This window comes from Mus pahari, chromosome 19 (assembly GCF_900095145.1).
Source record: "Mus pahari chromosome 19, PAHARI_EIJ_v1.1, whole genome shotgun sequence".
Lineage (NCBI taxonomy): Eukaryota > Metazoa > Chordata > Mammalia > Rodentia > Muridae > Mus > Mus pahari.
In genome coordinates, this window is record NC_034608.1 from 886,748 (window position 1) to 908,814 (window position 22,067).

General features: G+C 42.8%; 1 protein-coding gene and 1 pseudogene across 3 annotated transcripts in view; both read right to left on the minus strand.

The window, feature by feature from the left end:
• LOC110336858 overlaps positions 1-75 on the minus strand; it is a 3,208-nt pseudogene extending 3,133 nt beyond the window's left edge.
• Positions 76-2,719: 2,644 nt separating this feature from the next.
• Lair1 (leukocyte associated immunoglobulin like receptor 1) overlaps positions 2,720-22,067 on the minus strand; it is a 59,267-nt gene continuing 39,919 nt past the window's right edge. The window contains exons 2-9 of one of the 3 annotated variants that reach the window (XM_021219353.2): positions 20,291-20,576; positions 17,635-17,670; positions 11,736-12,071; positions 4,648-4,764; positions 4,511-4,553; positions 4,387-4,424; positions 4,170-4,219; positions 3,005-3,753 (exon numbers count right to left, since the gene is read on the minus strand). In XM_021219353.2, coding sequence (XP_021075012.1) covers positions 3,607-3,753; positions 4,170-4,219; positions 4,387-4,424; positions 4,511-4,553; positions 4,648-4,764; positions 11,736-12,071; positions 17,635-17,670; positions 20,291-20,324 — 801 coding nt within the window. In that variant the 5' untranslated portion in view covers positions 20,325-20,576 and the 3' untranslated portion in view covers positions 3,005-3,606. Of the gene's footprint in view, positions 3,754-4,169; positions 4,220-4,386; positions 4,425-4,510; positions 4,554-4,647; positions 4,765-11,735; positions 12,072-17,634; positions 17,671-20,290; positions 20,577-22,067 lie in introns of all 3 variants that reach the window. The other 2 variants (XM_029531933.1, XM_029531932.1) reach the window with 2 other exon arrangements.

Below are 22,067 nucleotides of genomic sequence, written 5' to 3' on the forward strand. Positions count from 1 at the left end.
CCCCCTCCCTCCCACCCCGCCCGCAGCTAACCAGGCGCATTCCAGGCACGTCATGCCTGGCCGGGCTGGGGACATGGGGTCCAGCCAGGCCAGTCGGTTTCTGAGCTCGGTATTTTTATTTTTAATTTTAATTATTTTACTTATTTGCATTCCAAAGGTTGTCCCTCCTGGTCTCCCTTCCCAGAGGTCCTCACCCCTCTTCCTCCTCCCCTTTGCCTCTGAAAGAGTGCTCTCCCTTCCCATCTCCCAGGCATCTAACCTCCCTGGGGCATCAAGCCTCTACAAAATTCGGCCATATTTATTTATTTATTTATTTATTAAGTTATGAAGCACAGTTCATAGTGATATTTATTTTTAATTTTGCATTAGATTTATTCATTTTATTTATTTATTTATTTTGGTGTGTTTTGCCAGCATGTTTGTCTGCAACATGTGCATGCTAGGTTCCTGCAAGAAAAAAAAGTGTCAAATTCTATTGGTGATGCTTGCATCTGTAGCTCCCGATCGTAGGTTTTCCACCTCCAAGGTTGCCTCCACTTGTGATTTATTGTTTCCATTTCCATTTTTAGGTCCATTTTGGCCAACACACCAAATAGATGTAACCCATTTCCAGGATGGGAGGCTCCATTTTTGGTCATTTTTTGTTGTTGTTGTTGTTGTTGTTGTTTCATAATTTGGTGTGTTGGCCATGGGAACCCCCAAACCACCAAGTCTATTTCCAAAGCTATTGGTTGGTCTTTACAAATTGACTACAGTGTATTAGTTCAGAACACCACACCTTCAAAACCATTGAACATGGAGAAGTTGAGCAAGTGATGACCTGTAGCCTTCACCCATACTGACAAGTGTTCAAAGTACTATAAGGTACAGTGCACACTACAAAAGAAGAAAGGTAAACACCAACCTGACTACAAACCTTTGAATCTACAATGCACCTGCCTACAAGAAGGACTAGTACAATAGTGATACAAACCTTCTGGAACTAACCAACCAGTATGTAATTGGCACTCGAAGAACCGGTAGCCATGCCTGACACTGTACACAGGGCCATGAACCTGAGACTAGTTATGCAAGAGATATAAGGGAAACCTAAATACTACTAAAGGACATAGAAATAAGATGATTTCTAATTTTTAAAAAAAAAAGTGTCAAATCCTCTAGAACTTGAGTTAGAGGTGGTTGTGCACTACCACATGGGTGCTGATAATTGATCCTAGGGCTTCTACAAGAGTAGCCAGTGCCAAATACAGAAGTGGATGCTCACAGTCATCTATAGGATGGAATACAGGGCCCCCAGTGGAGAAGCTAGAGAAAGTACCCAAGGAGCTGAAGAGGTCTGCAACCCTATAGGTGGAACAACAATATGAACTAACCAGCACCCCTAGAACTTGTGTCTCTAGCTGCATATGTAGCAGAAGATGGTCTAATCGGCCATCATTGGGAAGAGAGGCCCCTTGGTCATGCAAACTATATATGCCCCAGTACAGGGGAACGCCAGGGCCAAGAAGTCTGAGTGGGTGGATAGGGGAGCAGGGTGGGGGGAAGGTATAGGGGACTTTCAGGATAGCATTAGAAATGTTAATAAAGAAAATATCTAATTAAAAAAAAAGGAAAATTTTTGAAAAAAAAAAGAGTAGCCAGGGCTCTTAACCATCAAGCTATCTCTCCCATGCTGGTTATGTCTTCATGTGTGTATGTCAATAGGTCTGCCTCTCTGTATCCTACCAGACTGACACCATCCAATTTTCTCCTTGTGAGAGGGTTTCTTATTGGGCATTTTTCAGGAGAGCATTGATGGTTTTAACAATCAGGATTGGAAGTTGGGGGAATCTTTGTTGGTGGTGATGTTTGGTTGGTTATTTGTATTTTCTTTTTTCCGCAGCCATGTGTATTTTGACCATCAAAATGAAACACTCTCATTCCCCCTCGTGGTCCTCTGGGTGTTTTTCTTTTCTTTTCTCTTCTTATAATAAGATACAACAAAAAACACCACATCAAAGTTGAACAAGGCAAACCAACAGAAGGAAAAAGGAGCCCACAGAAGACAGAAGAATCAGAGATCCGTTAGTTCACACGCTCAAGAGTTCCATAAGTAACTAAACTGGAAGCCACGCTATATATACGGAACCTGGTGCAGACCTGTGCAGGGCCTGTGCTTGCTGCTTCAATTTTTGTAAGTTCATATGAGTATTTTTCTTTTTTTAACTAATATTTTAAATTTATTTCTGAAATTTTTACAAATGTGAAAAATCAATGTTTGGAAATGACCCACCCCTCCAATACCTCTACCAAACTCCCTTCGGGTCCTACCATCGTAGGATTTGTCTCATACTGGACTTCATGTCTTTTGGGGTAGTTTCAGCTATTTTTTGAAACAGGGTCTCAGTGTGCAACCCTGGCTGGCCTGGAACATGATACCTACACAAGGCTGACCTAGAACTCACAAAGACCATCTGCCTCTGTCTCTTAAGTAGCAGGATTAAAGGTGTGTGCCACCATGTCCTGGTATGTCCTGTTTTAAGTTATTACTGTTACCACTGTTGTTGATGATGATGATCAGTCTCCAAGTCTAATTAGTGCTGACCATATGTGCATGGGTATGGGATCACTGAATCTGACCCTGGGTAAGGGGTGTGGAGCAGAGATACTGACAAATGTAATCTCACAGTGATTCAGTGTTCTTCCTCTCCATGTGCACGAATATACTTGTGTACACGTTTATGTGCATATTTCTATCTGTGAATCTCCCAGTGTATCATTGAGTACAGGTGTGTGCAGATAGAACACCTCCCTCAACCCACCCTCAGCCTACCTTTTCCTTTCAGTGCTCCTTTTTCTTCCATTCCTGATCAACACATACCATCAAGAAACACCAACCCAAAGTTCAATCATCAGTGAATATGTTCAAGTCATTCAGTGGCCGTTGTGTTGAGTATTTGTGATGATGGCTACACACACAAAGTCACACCGAGTCCTGATAGTTCACACTTGAGTATGCACAATCTTGGTCAATTAAACATATATTTTAAAGAAAAGGAAATCATATGCACCCTTTTGTAGCCCTCATTTCTCCAGTCATATTTGGACAACAATGAAAACAGAGTTTGAGTCCTTACAGTCTGTATGTCCAAGACCCACATGGACTGTAGATGCTCCATCTTCAAATACCCATGATGCACTCCATAAGGTCTGGCACAGAGAAGGGACTCAGCCCTCAGCTGCATGAGTACATCCCAGTCAGAGTCAGCAGGGAGATCCAGGAAGCTTTTAGGGTTCACTGGCTCATTACACAACTGGTGATGTAAAAGCAACTGGACAATTACAGTGCTGTTCATTAAATAATATGGGGTGTAGATGGGTCTGAAGAAACGGCTAAAAAGAGCTATAACTGTGTCTCTGGAAACAGCAAGGTAAGTGTAACTAGGGCTCTGAAAGTTATTGCAATATAGTCTCCCCAAGTGATGATACTAACACATATACAATTCATCATCTGAATAGGGAACAAGGACCTAGCTTTCCACACCAGGCTGATCCCAAGAGAAGGCCTTAGTGGCTTCTTCAGGCTTTTCCAATAGTGACCATGTGTGTCTCCAGGTGTGCCCAGGCTCAGTGTCTGATGATGGCTGCATATGTGCTGCACTCAGCCATGATATCTGTGCTCTGTGAGGTCACAGCTCCAACTGCCCTCTGTGTGAGGGAGTGATGGTTCAGCTGGGCATATGTCACCTCTTGAAGGTCTCCTGCAACTGGGGTCTGGGAGAGAAGGGCCCAGGAGAGTTAAGTTTGCTGAGGAGAGGAGAGGAGCTGTAGAATGAAAAGCTAACCTGCTCTATGAGTCATAGTCGTGTTATACTGTGGTTCTCTCCCAATGGTGTTAGGATTGGACTACATGCCCCAGAGACATGGCAGAAGGAGCTTCTGCCCTCTCTTGTTTTGGATGCTCTCTCTGGGGAAAATCAGATGCTATGGAGAGCCCTGCTGCCTGTAGTCATTAGAATGTGCCACTCAGGACAAGAATCCTCTATCCACTAGGCCTAAGGTGACAGCAGCTGCAGTCAATACTTTTTAAATTTTTCTGTCCCTAGATTCCTTACCCAAGAGACTGAAGACATGTTACTAAGCTGCTAAATTTGGGAGTAGTTTTGTAGATGCTGAATACAAATACCTACCCAGGTTTCTGTCCATCTGTCCTCAGGAAGCCTGTCATCTGCAACTATGTCTATAGAAAAGACACCACAGGATAAGTGCTATTTGGTGGATACTAGGAGACAATTATTACCACATTATATCACATCACCACCCTCTAGAATGTTTCTAGATGGTTTTCATCCAAAATTGGTTCCCAATATACTGGGTAACCCCTTCGTTGCTTCTCAGATTCCTTACCTGGAGTCATCTCCAGGCCATTAGTAGCGAGGTTTAGCCTGAGCAGAAAGAAGAGATGAACATTAGAGACTGGTTGGAGACAAAGGACTGGACAATGCTATGGGAGTTATTCCAAGGATCTCACCTCTCTTCTGGCCTCTGCAAGTGTCTTTTGTTGTTTGGAAGTCCTGAGAATAGTCAATAGTCCACATTTAGGGGGGATTTCTTGTTCCCAGAACACCCAACGGCCCCTGAAAGCCAGCTTTCACCACAGATACCTACCCTGATTTTTCTGACGGTGCCTAAGGAAGCAGAACAGAGGGACGGAAAGACAAAGGAGGAAAATCACTGAGACCACAGTAAAAATATAAATGCTGTACGTCTTCAGCCAAGATGTACCTAGGAAAGATGGGAGCCAGGTTATCATAAGCATACATTTATTGAGTACCCAGTTAACACATATCTACAGAACATTTTACCATAAAACAAAAGAATATACCTTCTTCTCAGCACCTCATGGTACCTTCTCCAAAAGTGACCACATAATCAGTCACAAAACAAGCATCAGCCAATACAAGAAGACTGAGATAACCCCATGCATCCTATCAGACCACCATGGCCTAAGGCTGGTCTTCAACAACAACGAAGACAACAGAAAGTCCACATACACATGAACAATGCTCTACTGAATGGTAACTTGGTTGGGGGGGAAATAAAGAAATTAAGGTCTTTCTAGAATTTAATGAAAATGAAGGCTCAGCATACCCAAACATAATGGAGCACAATGAAAGCAGTACTAAGAAAACACGTAGTGATGAGCACTTTTATAAAGAAATGAAATACATCCAAGAGGAGTAGGATTTAGTGCAGAATTCTATCAGACCTTCAAAAAAGACCTAATATCAATACTTCTCAAATTACTCAACAAAATAGAAACAGAAGGAAGGGGGCTGGAGAGCTGGCTCAATGGTTAAGAGCACTGACTGCTCTTCCAGAGGTCCTGAGTTCAATTCAAGCAACCACATGGTGGCTCACAATCATCTGTAATGGGATCTGACACCCTCTTCTGGTGTGTCTGAAAACAGCTACAGTGTACTCACATATATAAAATAAGAAAATACATCTTAAAAAAAAGTTTTTTTTAAAAAAAAAAAAGAGAGAGAGAGAGAAAGAGCATAGTTACTCTGATACCTAAACCACACAAAGACCCAACAAAGAAAGAGAACTTCAGTCCAATTTCCCTTACAAATATCAATGCAAAATACTTAATAAAATTCTTGAAAGTTGAATCTAAGACTACATCAAAATAATCATTCACCATGATCAAGTAGTCTTCATCCCAGGGATCAAAGGACAGTTCAATATACAGAAATCCATCAATGTAATACACTATGTAAACAAACTAAGGAAGAAAACCACATGATCGTTTCATTAGATGCTGAAAAAGCCTTTGACAAAATGCAACACCCCTTCATGTTAAAAGTATTGGAGGGCTGGTGAGATGGCTCAGTGGGTAAGAGCACCCGACTGCTCTTCCGAAGGTGCGGAGTTCAAATCCCAGCAACCACATGGTGGCTCATAACCATCCGTAACAAGATCTGACGCCCTCTTCTGGAGTGTCTGAAGACAGCTACAGTGTACTTACATATAATAAATAAATAAATAAATCTTAAAAAAAAAAGTATTGGAAAGCTCAGTAATTCAAGGCACATACCTAAACATAATAAAGCAATATAGAGAAAATCAATAGCCAACATCAAATTAAATGGAGAGAAACTTGAAACAATCTCACTAAAATCAAAAACAAGACACGGCTGCCCACTCTCTTCCCATTTATTCAATACAGTACTTGAAGTTCTAACTAGAGCAATTAGGCAACAACAGGAGGTCAAAGTGATACAAATTCAAAGGGAAGAAGTCAAGATATTACTATTTGAAGATAATATGATAGTATATATAAGCAACCCCCAAAATTCCACCAGAGAAATCCTACAGCTGGTAAACAACCTCAACTAAATCAGTAACCTTCCTCTACTCAAAGAGTAAACAGGCTAAGAAAGAAATTAGGGAAATACCCTTTTCAATTGTGACAAATAATATAAAATATCTTGGTGTAACTCTAACCAAATAAATGAAAGCTCTGTATGACACGAACTTCAAGTCTCTGAAGAAAGAAATTGAAGAAGATCCCAGAAGATGGAAAGATCTCCCATGCTCATGGATCTATAAGATTGCCATAGTAAAAATGGCTATCTTACCAAAAGCAATCTACAGATTCAATGCAATCCCCATCAAATTTCCAACTCAATTTTATGCAGAAATAGAAAGGGCAATTCTCAACTTCATCTGGAATAACAAACAAAATACAAAAAACAAACAAACAAAAAACAGGATAGCAAAAACCATTCTCAACAATAAAAGAATTTCTGGGGAATCATCATCCCTGACCTCAAGCTGTACTACAGAGCAATAGTGATAAAACGAAACAAAACAAAACATCTCTGCATGGTACTGGTACAGAGATGGACAGGTAGATGAGTAAAATAGAATTGAAGACCCAGAAATAAGCCCCCACATCTATGGTCACATCATTTTTTGACAAAGAAGCCAAAACCATCTAGAAGAAAAAAAGAAAGCACTTTCAACAAATGGTGCTAGTTCAACTGGAGGTCTGTATGTAGAAGAATACAAATTGATCCATTCTTATCTCCTTGTAAAAAGCTTAAGTATAAGTGGACCAAGAACCTCCACATAAAACCAGATACACTGAATCTAATAAAAGAGAAAGTGGGGGGAAGCCCCGAACACGTGGACACAGGAGACAGAACTTAGGGTTTATGCTCTAAGATCAAGATTCCACAAATGGGACCTCATAAAATTGCAAAGCTTCGGTAAGGCAAAGGACACTATCAATAGGACAAAACAGCAACCCACAGATTGGGAAAAGATCTCTACCAATCCTACATCTGATAGTGGGCTAATATCCAATATATACAAAGAACTCAAGAAGGTAGATCCAAAGAACTAAATAACTCTAGTAAAAAATGGTGAACAGAGCTAAACAGAGAATTCTCAACTGAGAAAACTCGAATGGCCAAGAAGCACCTAAAGAAATGTTCAACATCCTTAGTCATCAGGGAAACGAAAATCAAAAAGACCCTGAGATTCCATCTCACACCAGTCATAATGGTTAAGATCAAAAACTCAGGTGACAGCAGATGCTGGTGAGGATGTGGAGAAAGAGGAACACTAATCCATTGCTGGTGGGATTGCAAACTGGTACAAACACTTTGGAAATTAGTCTGGCAGTTCCTCAGCAAACTGGAAATAATTCTATCTGAAGACCCAGNTATACCACTACTGGGCATATACCCAAAAGATCCTCCAACATATAACAAGGACACATGCTCCACTATGTTCATAACAGCCTTTTTTATACTAGTCAGAAGCTGGAAACAACTCAGATATTCCTCAACAGAAGAATGGATACAGAAAATGTGGTATGCTTACACAATGGAGTACTACTCAGCTATTAAAAAATGACGACTTCATGAATTTTGCAGGCAAATGGATGGAAGTAGAAAATATCATCTTGAGTGAGCTAACCAAGACTCAAAATGACACATATGGTATGTACTCACTGATAAGTGGATATTAGCCCAAAATGCCAGAATACTCACAATACAACTCACAAATCATATCAAGCTTTACAAGAAGGAAGACCAAAGTGTGGATGCTTCAATCCTACTTAGAAGGGGGAACAAAATAATCATGGGAAGTAGAGGGAGGAGGAGACCTGAGAAGGAGAGAAGGGGGGAGGGAAAAAAGAGGGCAGGATCAGGTATAGGAGGAGACAGGAGAAAAGGGGTCAAGTTAATGAATAGAAATACATAGCAGTGCAGGGTGGGGAAGCAGGAGTGGGGACCACTAAAAAAATCCCAGATGCCAGGGAAGCAAGAGGTTCCCAGGACCCAACAGGAATGGCATTAGCCGAAATACCCAACAGTGGAGGAATAGAATCTGAAGAAACTAACTCCAGTAGATAGGCATGGCCCCCAATTGAGGAATAGGACCATGAACCCATTTCAAAATCTTTAACCCAGAATTGTTTCTGGGTAAAGGAAATACAGGAACAAAATATGGAGCAGAGACTGAAGGAAAGTCCATTCAGTGACTGCTCCACCTCTGAATCCATCCTACCTGCAGACGCCAAGCCCAGAAACTATTGCTGATGCCAAGAAGTGCTCCCCGACAGGACCCTAGTATGGCTCTGAGAGTTATGGCCAGCATCTGACTAAGACACACGCAGATACTCACAGCCAATCATCAGACTGAGCCCGGGACCCCAATAGAAGAGTTAGCAGAAGGACTAAAGAAGCTGAAGGGGATTGCAACTCCATAGGAAGAACAATATCAACTAACCGAACCCCCCCCAGAGCTTCCAGGGATTAAACCACCAACCAAAGAGTATACATGGACAGGTTCATGACTCCAGCTACATATGTAGCAGAGTATTGCCTTATCTGGCATCAGTGGGAGGTAGGCCTTTGGTCCTGTGGAGGCTTGTTGCCCTAATGTAGGGGGAGTATAGAGGGGTGAGGCAAGAGTGGGTGGGTGGGTGGCTGAGCACCCTCTTAGAGTCAAAGGGGAGGAGGTATGGGATGGGGGGATTTACAGAGGGAAGATTGGGAAAGGGGACAACATTTGAAATGTAAATAAATAAAATAACCAATTAAAAAATAAAGTATAACATGTAATTTAAAAAGATACATTATACTGTCACACCAACAATATTGCTTATATGTTTATATAAGTCATATAAATTTATATAATTCAATATAAATTTAGTTTTAGACCTGAAATTTTAATGTGTTTCTTTGATTTGCCCCATCTCTCCATTAATGCTCAGAAGGGCGGGAGCACTTCTCTTCCTTCTCCAAAAGCGTCTGCTTTAACTCACTTTCAGACCAATGCATTTCAAATGAGAGGATATTTATTAATAAATTTAAAGATAGGGTGGTGACCCAGATCTGTTCAGCTGGGAAACACGTCATGGCATGTCCCACCAAAATGGCACACAATAGGCTCTGAACGAAATAGCATTATCTTGGTCCCCTCTACTTTCCCCACACCCTGTGATTCTGACCACCATCAACCTGGCTGAGCTAGGAGCTTAGCTTTACACTATTACGGCCTAGATCAGAACGAGCATAGAAGACTCAGGACCACATCTCCTCCCAAGAAGGTTGTGGCCAAAGTGCAGCAACCCCTAGGGAGTAATACAACCCAACAGCCTGGGACAGGAGGAGTGAGAAAAGCTGATTCACATCACACAGCACCCCAGATTGACTATCGTTCACAGGTCACACCCTTCTCATGGCACTTTCCTCTCAGGGGTTCTTCCCATTTTGTCTGGTACAGACTCTGAGAAAGTTCTCTTATTTGTCATAGAGACTCAACTGGCTCAGGTTGGGCCCTAATGATCTTGCTCATGCAACGTGTACAATGAGACGCGTACCACAAGGGGGTAGCATAGAGCTGCGCGGTGGTCTGGCTGCCGCTGTGGAGACCACGTCTGCTTCTTCCCAGAGTCTTCAGAACTTGGTGTCTTTGACCAAAAGTTAATTTTCTCCATATTTAAAATAGAAGGAGGCTGGAGAGATGGCTCAGAGGTTGAGAGCACTGACTGCTTTTCCAGAGGCCCAGCAACCACACGGTGGCTCACAAACATATGTAATTAGATCTGATGCCCTCTTCTGGCATGCAGACAGAACAGTGGAAACATAATAAATCTTTTTTTATTAGATATTTTCTTTATTTACATATCAAATGTTATCCCCTTTCCTAGTTTCCCCTCTGAAAATTCCCTATCCCTTCCCCCCTCCCCTTGCTCCCCAACCCACCCACTCCCATTCCTAGTCCTGGCATTCCCCTAACTGGGACATACAGACCTCACAGGACCAAGGGCCTCTCCTCCCATTGATGACCGACTAGGCCATCCCCTGCTACATATATATAGTTAAAGCCACAAGTTCCACCATGTGTTTTCTTTGATTGGTGGTATAGTTCCAAGGAGCTCTAGGGGTACTGGTTAGTTCATATCGATGTTCCTCCTTAAAAAAGAAAGAAAGAAAGAAAGAAAGAAAGAAAGAAAGAAAGAAAGAAAGAAAGAAAGAAAGAAAGAAAGAAGAGAAGAGAAGAGAAGAGAAGAGAAGAGAAGAGAAGAGAAGAGAAGAGAAGAGAAGAGAAGAGAAAAGAAAAAAGTAGGATCTCTGGTCATGGGCATGGGCATGCTGGCACACTCCTTTAATCCCAGAACTCAGAAGGCATGAGCAGGAGGATCTCTGTGAGTTCAAGGTTAGCCTGGTCTATGTGGCAAGTTACAGGTCAGTCAGCATTACATAGAGAGACCCAGTCTCAAAAACAAAATAACGGAACAAAATAACAACAAAAAATAGTATTAATGACATCCTGATGCCTCGCACCAAAGTTAAGCAAAAGGCTGGTTGTGACATCAACCCAGCATATAAGCTCTAACGAACTACTACACCAGCAAAGAGGCAGGGCGAAGGATTGAGAGCTTATGAGAGCAGCTATGTAGACCTCTCCTCCACCCTAAGTATTGATCCAAAATGAGTGAACTGCCAATCACTCCATCACAAATGATGAGAAACACCTGAAAGGGTGGGGCATGGAAAACAAGAAACCTGACAGTGTCCCTCCTCAATCCCTCCTGCTGGGGGGGGGGGTTGGGGGGGTGACCCTTCCTTCTGTTCTTTTCTCATTTGCTCTGCATGGCCTCCCAGAATCAGTACTAAACAACTCCTGGGAAGACCTGGAAGAAAATGGGAAGTAGGACTAAAACTTCTTCCTGGACCTGACTCTAGGACACTCTGGAGCCTGACCACAGAGAGATCACTTCATACCAAAGCACCCCCAGAACAATGGTCCAGGCCTGCCCACAAGCCATCGTGAACCACATTACCTGTCTAGTAAGATGAGACCTCCCTAGAGGAGGCAATTTCCTGCAGCCACGACAGGCTCTGACTTGGTAGAAGGACAGGACAATTTACTGTGGCCACTGCAGAGACATGAATCACCTTGAGAGCAGAGCCCCTACCACTGCTGAGGCTCAGTTGCCGCCCGGTAAGAAGCGACAGCTCTGCACTCTACCCCTCGGACTGCAGCTGTATCCAAGCCATTCACGGTGTCTGGTAAGAGTAAAGCTCCAGAGAATCTGAAGTGTTAGATTAAGGGGGACATGTGATGAGTGGGGTGGGGGAAAGGAGCTTTGGGGGTTAAGAAAGAACAAAGGAGATGGAGGCAAGGGATATCAGCTGTGGTTAGAATCCAGGGTTGTAAGAACAAACCTGAGGTCACTGTTGGACCTGGGGCAGGAACCTGGATGACATTTTCTTTGATCACCTTTAGCTCCAGATTCTTACTACGTTTGGACCAGATGGTCCTGTTTGAATAGATACAGCAATAATCTCCAGTAGTGGTTTCATTCACTGGCCCGATCTCAAATTTATCCTCTATTGTAGAAGGCCCAGTGCTCTTTTCCATAAAGGTGTTGCCGTCCTTCTCCAAGCGGACTATGTTATATAAGTGGCGTTCACTAGAGTGTGAGCACACAACAGTTACAGAACTCCCTTGGGAGATCATAAGACTTGACTCAGGGAAGATGGTGATATCAGGCAGAGAACCTAGAAAAGAGCAGAGCAGGCATCTCAATATACACAGTGAGGACAGAGCCATAACAGAAAACCAATTTAGGTGCACCAATCCATTTTCTTACCAAATTTAGAGTTCTCTAGACATGATCAAATTCCAGCATTATAGTATCTCCACTTTCTGTGCAAATTAATACCCATCATATGACAATAAGGACCTTATTGACCATGTGTTGAGTCTGGTAAAGATTGATCCAAGGCAATCTCGGAACAACAGTCTAGACATGTCTGCTGCAGAGCCCACTGACCCCACCCCTGCTTACTTCAGGGACCTCTGTGTTCTCTACCTTTATCTCCACCTTCTTTCCATTCTGTTATTGGAGCTAAAAATCCTACCTGCTTCAAACTACCTAGATGTAGGAGCACTCCCATAAAATCATATATATATATATATCAAGAGACAAATTTTAGGCATGTGAATTTACCTTTTTGTGAAGATTTACTACCGTTTCCTAATGCACAATAAGCCTCCTGTCATTATTTATGAGTAAATGAGATTATGTGCCTTTAGACCAACATTCTCTAGTCTACTCTCCTCCCTCAACTCATTCTTTTACCATTTTTAATATCTTCTAGAGATGCCTTCTATGGTCCCGTGATTTGACTTATATAAGAACACAATTTCTTCCATTTGAAGGGAAAGTATGGGAGGGAAAACTGATGTTGAGAAAAGAATTGTCCAATATAATGTCAGCAAGACTGCAACTAATGTGAGGAGATGAGCATATGAATCTCAAGAGACAGGTGAAGTCAGAGATGTACTTCCTGGAATGACGAACAAGAAACACTTCCACTGAGATCCAAGAGACAAGGTTCGGAGCTGAGATGGAAGGAAGGACCATCCAGAGATGCCCCCGCTCCCCGCCAGGGATCCATCCCATATTCAACCACCAAACCCAGACACTATTGCATATGTCAGAAAGATTTTGCTGACAGGACCCTGATATAGCTATCTCTTATGAGACTATGCCTGTGCCAGGCAAATACAGAAGTGGATGCTCACAGCCATTTATTGGATGGAACACAGGGCCCCTAATGAAGGAGCTAGAGAAAGTACCCAAGGAGCTAAAGGGGTCTGCAACCCTATAGGAGGAACAACAATATGAACTAACCAGTACCCCCCAGAGCTTTGTATCTAGCTGCATATGTATCAGAGGATGGCCTAGTCGGCCATCAATGGGAGGAGAGGCCCTTGGTCTTGCAAAGATCATATGCCCCAGTACAGGGGAATGCCAGGGCAAGGAAGTTGGAGTGGGTGAGTTGAGGAGCAGGCCCAAAGGAGGATATAGGGGACTTTCGGGATAGCATGTGAAATGTAAGTGAAGAAAATATCTAATAAAAAAATGATAAGCAGGCTGAGAAAGAAATTAGGGAAAAAGCTCTCTTCACAATAGCCACAAATAATATAAAATATCTTGTGGTAACTCTAACCAAACAAGAGAAAGACATATATGACAATAACTTCAAGACTCTCAAGAAAGAAATTGAAGAAGATCTCAGAAAATGGAGAGATGTCCCATACTCATGGATTGGCAGAATTAACAAAGTAAAAATGTCCATCCTACTAAAGGCAATCTACAGATTCAATGCAATCCTCCTTCTTTTCCTCAGGCTCCTTTACATTTCCATCCCTGTAGTTCTTTCAGACAGAAACAATTATGGGTCAGAGTTTTGGCTGTGGGATGCCCTGTCCCTCATTCCCTTTGAGTCCTAAGAGTCTCTCATCTCCCAGGTTTCTGATGCATTCTGGAAGGTTCCCCCAACCTCCTACCTCCTGAGGTTGCCTATTTCAATTCTTCAATTTGCAAGCGAGGTGTAAGTATTTCCTGGTGAAATTTTTTAAAATATCTTAAGAGCATTAGCAGGTGGAAGAAACCAGATATTAAAAATTAAAAATGTGAAGCTGCAAAAAAGAAAAAAGTGGATATAGCCAAAGAAAAGTACAGAATACCCAGAATATAATCCATAGAACTCAAAAAAGGTTAACAAGCCTAATAGCCCAAGTGAGGATGCCTTAATCCCATTTGAGAAGGAGAAGAATGCAATAATAGGAGGGGCGAGGGAGAGAGGGACCTGGAATGGAAAGGGGACAGGAAGGGGAAGATGGGAACATGATCAGGTACTGGATGGGGGTAAGGGGATTGAAGTCCTGAGGGCAAGCAGAAAGAATGGAAACAGGCAACTTCAGGAGGTGGGAAAACCGTCCAGAATGTACCAGAGACCTGGGAGGTGGGAGACTCTCAGAACTCAAGGGGAGGGGCCTTAGATGAAATGTCCTACAGTGAGTGGGGAGAGGGAACTTGCAGAGCCCACTTCCAGCAGAAGGTCAGGGCATCAAGTGAGGGATGGGATTGCCATCCCATAGTCCAACACTCATGAACCCACACCTCTTTACTCACTTGATCTTTGATAAAGTAGCCAAAACCATCCAGTGGGGGAAAAAAGACAGCATTTTCAACAGATGGTTCTGGTTCAACTGGAGGTCTGCATGTAGAAGAATGCAAATTGATCCACTCTTATTTCCTTGTACAAAGCTTAAATCCAACTGGATCAAGGACCTCCACATAAAAAACAGATACAATGACTCTAATAGAAGAGAAAGTGGAGACGAATCTCGAACACATTGGCACAAGGGCAAATTTCCTGAACAGAACACAAATGGCTTATGCTCTAAGATCAACAATTGACAAATAGGACCTCAAAAATTGAAAAGTTTCTGTAAGGAAAAGGACATTGTCAATAGGACAAAATGGCAATCAACAGACTAGGAAAAGATCTTTACCAACCCTACATCCAATAGAGGGCTAACATCCAAAATACACAAAGAACTCAAGAAGATAGACTCTAGAGAACCAAATAATCCTATTAAAAGTGGGATACAGAGCTAAAAAGAAAATTCTCAACTAAGGAATCTCAAATGGCTAAGAAGCACTTAAAGAAATGTTCAACATCCTTAGTCATCAGGGAAATGCACATCAAAAGGACCCTGAGATTCCACCTCACACCAGTCAGAATGGTTAAGATCAAAAAGTCAGTGACAGCAGATGTTGGTAAGGATGTGGAGAAAGAGGAACACTCCTCCATTGCTAGTGGGATTTCAAGCTGGTACAACCACTCTGGAAATCAGTCTGGTGGTTCCTCAGAAAACTGGAAATCGTTCTACCTGAGGACCCAGATATACCGGTCCTGGACATATACCCAAAAGATGCTCCAGCATATAACAAGGACACATGCTCCACTACGTTCAAAGCAGCCTTATTTATAATATCCAGAAGCTGGAAGCAACCCAGATGTCCCTCAACAGAGGAATGGATACGGAAAATGTGGTACATTTACACAATGGAATACTAGTCCACTGTTAAAAACAATGACTTCATGAAATTCGCAGGCAAACGAATGGAACTTGAAAATATCATCCTAAGTGAGAACATATGGTATGTATTCGCTGATAAGTGGATAGTAGCAATAAATAAATAAATACCCCCAAAACAAAAGCAAAACAAAACAAAAGAGCTTGTAATACTCATGATGCAACTCACAGACCATATGAAACCCATAAGAAAGAAGATCACATCAAACTGTGGATGCTACAGTCCTACTCCGAATGGGTAAGAAAACAATCTTGGGAAGCAGAGGGAGAGAAGGATCTGGGAGGGGGAAAGAAGGGGGGAAGGGGGGAAAGGGAGGAAAGGGGGGCCTGATTCAGATAAAGGAGATTGGGAAGAGGTACAGAGGATCAGGAATTTGAAAGGAGGTGCATATCAGTGGGGGAGGGGCAACTGGGAGTAGCCACTAGAATGTCCCTGATGCAAGGGACCCAAACGATATTCAGGATTCAACAGGTAGGACATTAACCAAAATACCAAACAAAGGAGAGAGAGCGCCTGTAGAGACCATAGCCAGTGGATAGGCATGGCCCCTGGTTGAGGAATGGGGCCACCCACCCACCTCAAAATATTAATCCGTAATTCCTCCTGTCACAAGGAAATGCAAAGGACAAAGAATGGAGCAGAGACTGAAAGAAAGGCTGTCCAGAGACTGCCCCACCTAGAGATCCATCCCATCTGCAGACATCAAACCCAGACACCATTGTTGATGCCAAGAAGTGTTTGCTGACAGGGCCTGCCTGGTAAAGCTGCCCCCTGAGAGGCTGTGTCAGAGCCTAACCAAAACAGATGGGGATACATGCAGCTAAACATCGGACTGAACATGGGGACCCCAATAGAGAGGTTAGGGGAAGGACTAAAGGAGCTGAAGGGGTTTGCAGCCCCATAGGAACAACAATGTCAGCCAACCAGACTCCCCAGTGCTCCCAGGGACTAAACCACCGACCAAAGAGTACACATGAGGGGACACATGGTTCCAGCTGGATATGTAGCAGAGAATTGCCTTATTGGGCATCCCTGGGAGGGGAGCTCCTTGGTCCTATGGAGGCTCCCATCATAGGGGAATGCTAGGGCACTGAGGCAGGAGTGGGTAGGTGGGTAGGGGAGTATCCTCATAGACGCGGGGGGAGAGGAGAGGGTGTTTGTGACAGGGAAACTGGAAGGGGATCACATTTGAAATGTAAATAAGTAAAATAACCAATAAAAATCAAATTAAATTAAATAAAAAAAAACAAAACAAAAAAACCTCTAACCCATAATTGTTCCTGTCTGAAAGAATTGCAGGGACAAAAAATGGAAAGGGAGTCCAGCGACAGGCCCAATTTGGGATGCAACTCAAGGGGAGGCCCGAAGGTCTAACACTTTTACTGAGGCTATGGCATACTCACAAAAAAGGGCCCTATCATGGCTGCCTTCAAAAAACTCAATAAGTAGCTGAAAAGGTCCGATGTAGATATTGACACCCAACCAATGGACAGAAGCTGCTGACCCCTCTGGTTGAATTTTGGAAAAGCTGGAAGAAGCTGAGGAGGAGGGTGACCCTGCAGGATGACCAGCAGTCTCAACTAACCTGGATCCCCAAGATCTCTCAGACGTTGGGCCACCAACCACGCAGCATACACCAGCTGATATGAGGCCCCCGACACATATACAGCAGAGGACTGCCCCGTCTGGACTCAATCAGAGAAGATGCACATAGTTCTCAAGAGATTGGAGGCCCAGAGAGTGGGGAGGTCTGAGGGTGAGGTGGGGAGGTAGGGGCATCCTCGTGGAGACAGGGGTTGGGGGTCGGAGAGGAGGTATGGGATGTGGAACAGTCAGAGGGTGTACTGGGAGGGGGATAAAATCTGGACCATTAAAAAAAAAGATTAAATAAAATTTTTTTTTAAATTCACATCATAGCGTAAAATGCACAGCAAAACAGCATGCTCCTTTTCATAAGTATATGTTGTTATTTGTCAGTTAAAACATTACAAACAAGAAATCAAAGGAAGACAGGCAGGAAAAAAGGAAAAGAGATGAAGCTTGCATAGTTGGGAGTGTTTATGATTACAGGGAATTTTCAAGCGTCTCCTTCCTGACATCCCAGGTGCACATGATCAACTCCAAAGTTGCCCAGGGGTAGAGAAGCAACCAAAGACATAACTCACCCTCCTGTGTGTTAATTTTCCATCCCAGGCACAGCACTGAAAGAAAAATTCCAGTGAGAAATACATTACCCACAGTTTGCTTAGAGATGAGAATCTAGGAAGGACTAAATGGAGGTAGGGACATCCAGCCTCCCGCCATTACACAGCCGTTTCTCCTCCGTTCCTCCACATTAATGGCAGAGTATAATCCTGTCTTGTTTTGTAAGAACTCTAAATTATTCCCAAAGCCACGGGTGGAGACATTCAAGTATTAATTGTGGCTACAACATGAGTTCAAAGTCAGTCTTAGCTTGTTAGTGCGACTATATGCCTCAAAAGCAAAAGTAAAATGTGGGTTGGGTGGGGAGGATAGAGGTTCACAAGCCCCCACGCCTAGCTGAGGAGCCATTGATAGTTGATAGCTTCTGGGGAGGGGAGGATCAGTTTTCTTGGAGGATATGGCCCTTGGTAGACTGACCATGATCCAGCAGATGGCCACACACCCTTGTGTAGATGGACAGCACAAATTATATTCATTGGATAATTTTTTAACTTATTATTTTACTTTATTAGATATTTTCTTTATTTACATTTCAAATGCTATCCCGAAGTTCCCTATACCCTCCCCCCATCGCCCCTGCTCCCCTACCCACCCACTCCCACTTCTTGGCCCTGGCATTCCCCTGTGCTGGGTCATATAAAGTTTGCAAGACCAAGGGGCCTCTCTTCCCNATGATGGCNGACTAGGNCATCTTCTGCTACATATGCAGCTAGAGACTCGAGCTCAAGGGGTACTGGTTGGTTCATATTGTTGTTCCACCTATAGGGTTGCAGCCCCCTTCAGCTCCTTGGGTACTTTATCTAGCTCCTCCACTGGGGGCCCTGTGTTCCATTCAATAGCTAACTGTGAGCATCCACTTCAGTGTTCGCCAGGCACTGGCATAGCCTCACAAGAGGCCGCTATATCAGGGTCCCTTCAGCAGAATCTTGCGGGCACTGCTTGTGGACGTTGTACATCGTGGTGCGCACTAGGCTCCGCACCACGATGTACAACGTCCACAAGCAGACATCTGGGTTCTTTCCAGCTTCTGGCTATTATAAATAAGGCTGCTATGAACATAGTGGAGCATGTGTCCTTATTACCAGTTGGAAGATCTTCTGGGTATATGCCCAGAAGAGGTATTGTTGGGTCCTCCGGTAGTACTATGTCCAATTTTCTGAGGAAATACCAGACTGATTTCCAGAGTGGTTGTACAAGCTTGCAGTCCCACCAGCAATGGAGGAGTGTTCCTCTTTCTCCACAACCTCACCAGCATCTGCTGTCACCTGAATTTTTAATCTTAGCCATTCTGACTGGTGTGAGATGGATAATTTTTTAAAAGATGACCCAATATTAGGATAGGGAGGGAGTGGGTACGGAGTTACAGGCAAGAATGGAGATGAATGTGATCAAAATGCACCTATGAAATCCTCAATGGAAGTATTTTAAATATAAATAATAACAATAATGTATCTATCACGGTGCACATAGATTGACGTATCCCAACCCTCACCATAGCAGCTTCTATGGAGATGAACACAGACACCCATAACTGGCCAGGGTGTAGATAAAAAGAGACTGCAGGACGCTCGGCCTTAACGGGAACACACAAACTACATGCCTCCTCCTCACAAGACTCGGGATCATTTAGGAAGAGTGGATGGAAAGAATGCTAGAGCCAGGCACAGTAGATGATTTCTGGGAATACAGTGTATTCTGAATACAGTTAGACCAAATACCAGAATTGGAAGAGAAGTTAGGCACACACTCCCTGCTTTAGCCTTAAAGCTATTGGGAATTGCTGACTGCTGTGAAAGGGAGAGTTAAATCTTAATGGCTCACAACTCTAATCCCAGCACTTGGGAGGCAGGGGCAGGTGCATCTATGTATTTGAGCCCAGCCTGGTCTACATAATGAGTTGCAGGACAACCAAGGCTACATAATGAGACCATGCCTCAAAAATATGAAATAAAATAAAATAAAATAAAATAAAATAAAATAAAATAAAATAAAAGTGTAGTCCCTGGTAATCAACCACGCTCCAGTGCTAGACCACATACTTAGGAGTATTCGGGCAGTACAAATTGGTCTTACAGTGCTTTCAAAAAAAATGGAACAAAATTAAGAGGATAGGGAGGAAAAGTGGATCTTAGAAGAGTTGAGGGTGAGTAATATAAGAAACACTCAAAGAACTAACAAAAGTTGGGTGTTTTTTTTTTTAAATTTGAGCAGGATAATCAATACTACGTAACAGTTTTGATTATTTATATATATATATATATATATATATATATATATATATATATATGAACAGAGTTGGGATGTAGGAGACACAATTAAGTATAATGTACTTACCTAGCATGCAGGAGGCCTTGAGTTCAACCTCCAACATCAGAAAGAATAAATGTCCCCAAGTCACCTTCCCTTGCAAACAGGCTCTCCCTAAGTCCTGTTAAAGCTGAACCTGGCTTCATGCCCCATCACTGTTCCTAACAATAAGTCTGCAGAGGTCTTCCAAGTAGGAAGTGAGGGTGGAGAGGCACTCCTCCCAGGGGCTCCAGAGTCTCCTTGGCTGGTCTCAAGGCTGAGTGAGGAATAGACTCCCTTCTTCACCCCTCAATTTTTCCCAGGACTCACCAAGCACCAGCAGGATGACAGGATGAAGTGACATGACTCAGGCTCCAGCAACCTTACCAGGTCTGCTTGGCGCAGACACTCTGCAGCAGGCACAAGAGGCAGGATGTGTGCACTGGAACTCATCACCGGGTTTCTAGCTGAGGTTCCTCACATGAAGAGGAAGAGGTTTCTCCTCTGGACATCGCACTCTTCCCCTTAGTCACTGGTTTCATGAGAAGGTGTCAGGCTCTAAATATTTCAGGCCCCTATGTTTAGATGGAGCTGAGCTCCTTTCTTGTTTGCCTCTCTGTAAATATGCAAGAATAAGACTGTACATATCAGTCCCCATTGTAGAAAGCAAAGGCCAGCAATTTATGCAAGACATTTCAACTTCAACCCAAAGCTCACATTTCCTCGTGTTTAAAATGAGAACCATTTGATGTTACAATTTTTGTAAAAAAATCTCAACCAGATATTTCACACATTAAATGTGTCCTGCTATAGATAATGCTTTTACTATTAAATAATATTGGTGTGTGTGGGGGGGGTCAGAGAACAACTCGCCAAAGTGATTTCTCTCTGTCTACAATGTAGGTCCTAGGAATCAACTTCAGGCTGTCAGACACAGAAGCATTTTTTCCCACTGAGCCATCTCACTGACAAAGATAATATTTTAAAAGCTAATAAATATTGTCAGAAATGTGTATAAATTGGCTCTTTCTTTTTACTGTTAACCAGAACTCAGGGTCTCAACTGTTCTGAGGAAACTGCCTCTGAGTTAATGAGTTAGGATCATTTTGGGTAAGTTGATGCCCTCCCTCCATGCGGTTAGAGGAAAAATGGAAATTACAGGGAAGAATGTTCTTCCTCTTTAGAAATAGCATTATGATTTCAGACACACACACACACACACACAAATTAAAAATAGAACCCCAGTAAGAGGGGAAGTAAGTATGGAAGTGAGATGTCAACACTCACATAATCATTGCAACTCTATTCACAAGATCTGTGATGGAGAAATCATTCTGAAAGTGGTTGAAGAAAATGTGGTGTACATAGACAGTGGAATGAAGATGATGGTAAGGCCATGTGAAAAGCCATGGCTGAACCTTCAAGAAATGGCTACAAGGGAACTGAACAAGACCCAGAGGGCAGGTGATGAGTTGTTCGCCTCGTGGAGGTATGTAAAGTAGTCACATTCAAGCTGAGCGTGCTGATCCATTCCTGTAAGCCCTGCACTTGGGAGGGTTAGGCAGGAGGATTGCCATGAGTGCAAGGCCAGTCTGTACTACATAATGAGTTCTGAGCCAACCTGAGCTATATAGCAAGATTGTTTTTGTCTCAGAAAACTAAAATAGATGAAGACAAATTAATAAAAACAAAATTTGGAATGTTGTCTACCAGAAGAGAAAACATGAGGAAGTTATTTATCAATAGACAAAACCTTTTAGTCAATAATAATAACTCTAAGACAACAAAGCACCTGTAGTCAATATTAATAAAGCATGCAGCTAAAATGTTAAGAGAACAAATTTTATGGTATTCTCTGTCTTAGCTAGGATTTCTATGGCTGTGATAAAACACCATGAGCAAAAGCAACTGGGAGAGAAAGTGATTTACTTCATCTTAGACTTATTTTTTAATTAGATATTTTCTTCATTTACAATTCAAATGTTATCCTGAAAGTCTCCTATACCTTCCCCCTGCCCTGGTCCCCAATCCACCCACTCCCAATTCATGGCCCTGGCGTTCCCCTGTATTGAGGCATATGATATTCTCAAGACCAAGGGCCTCTCCT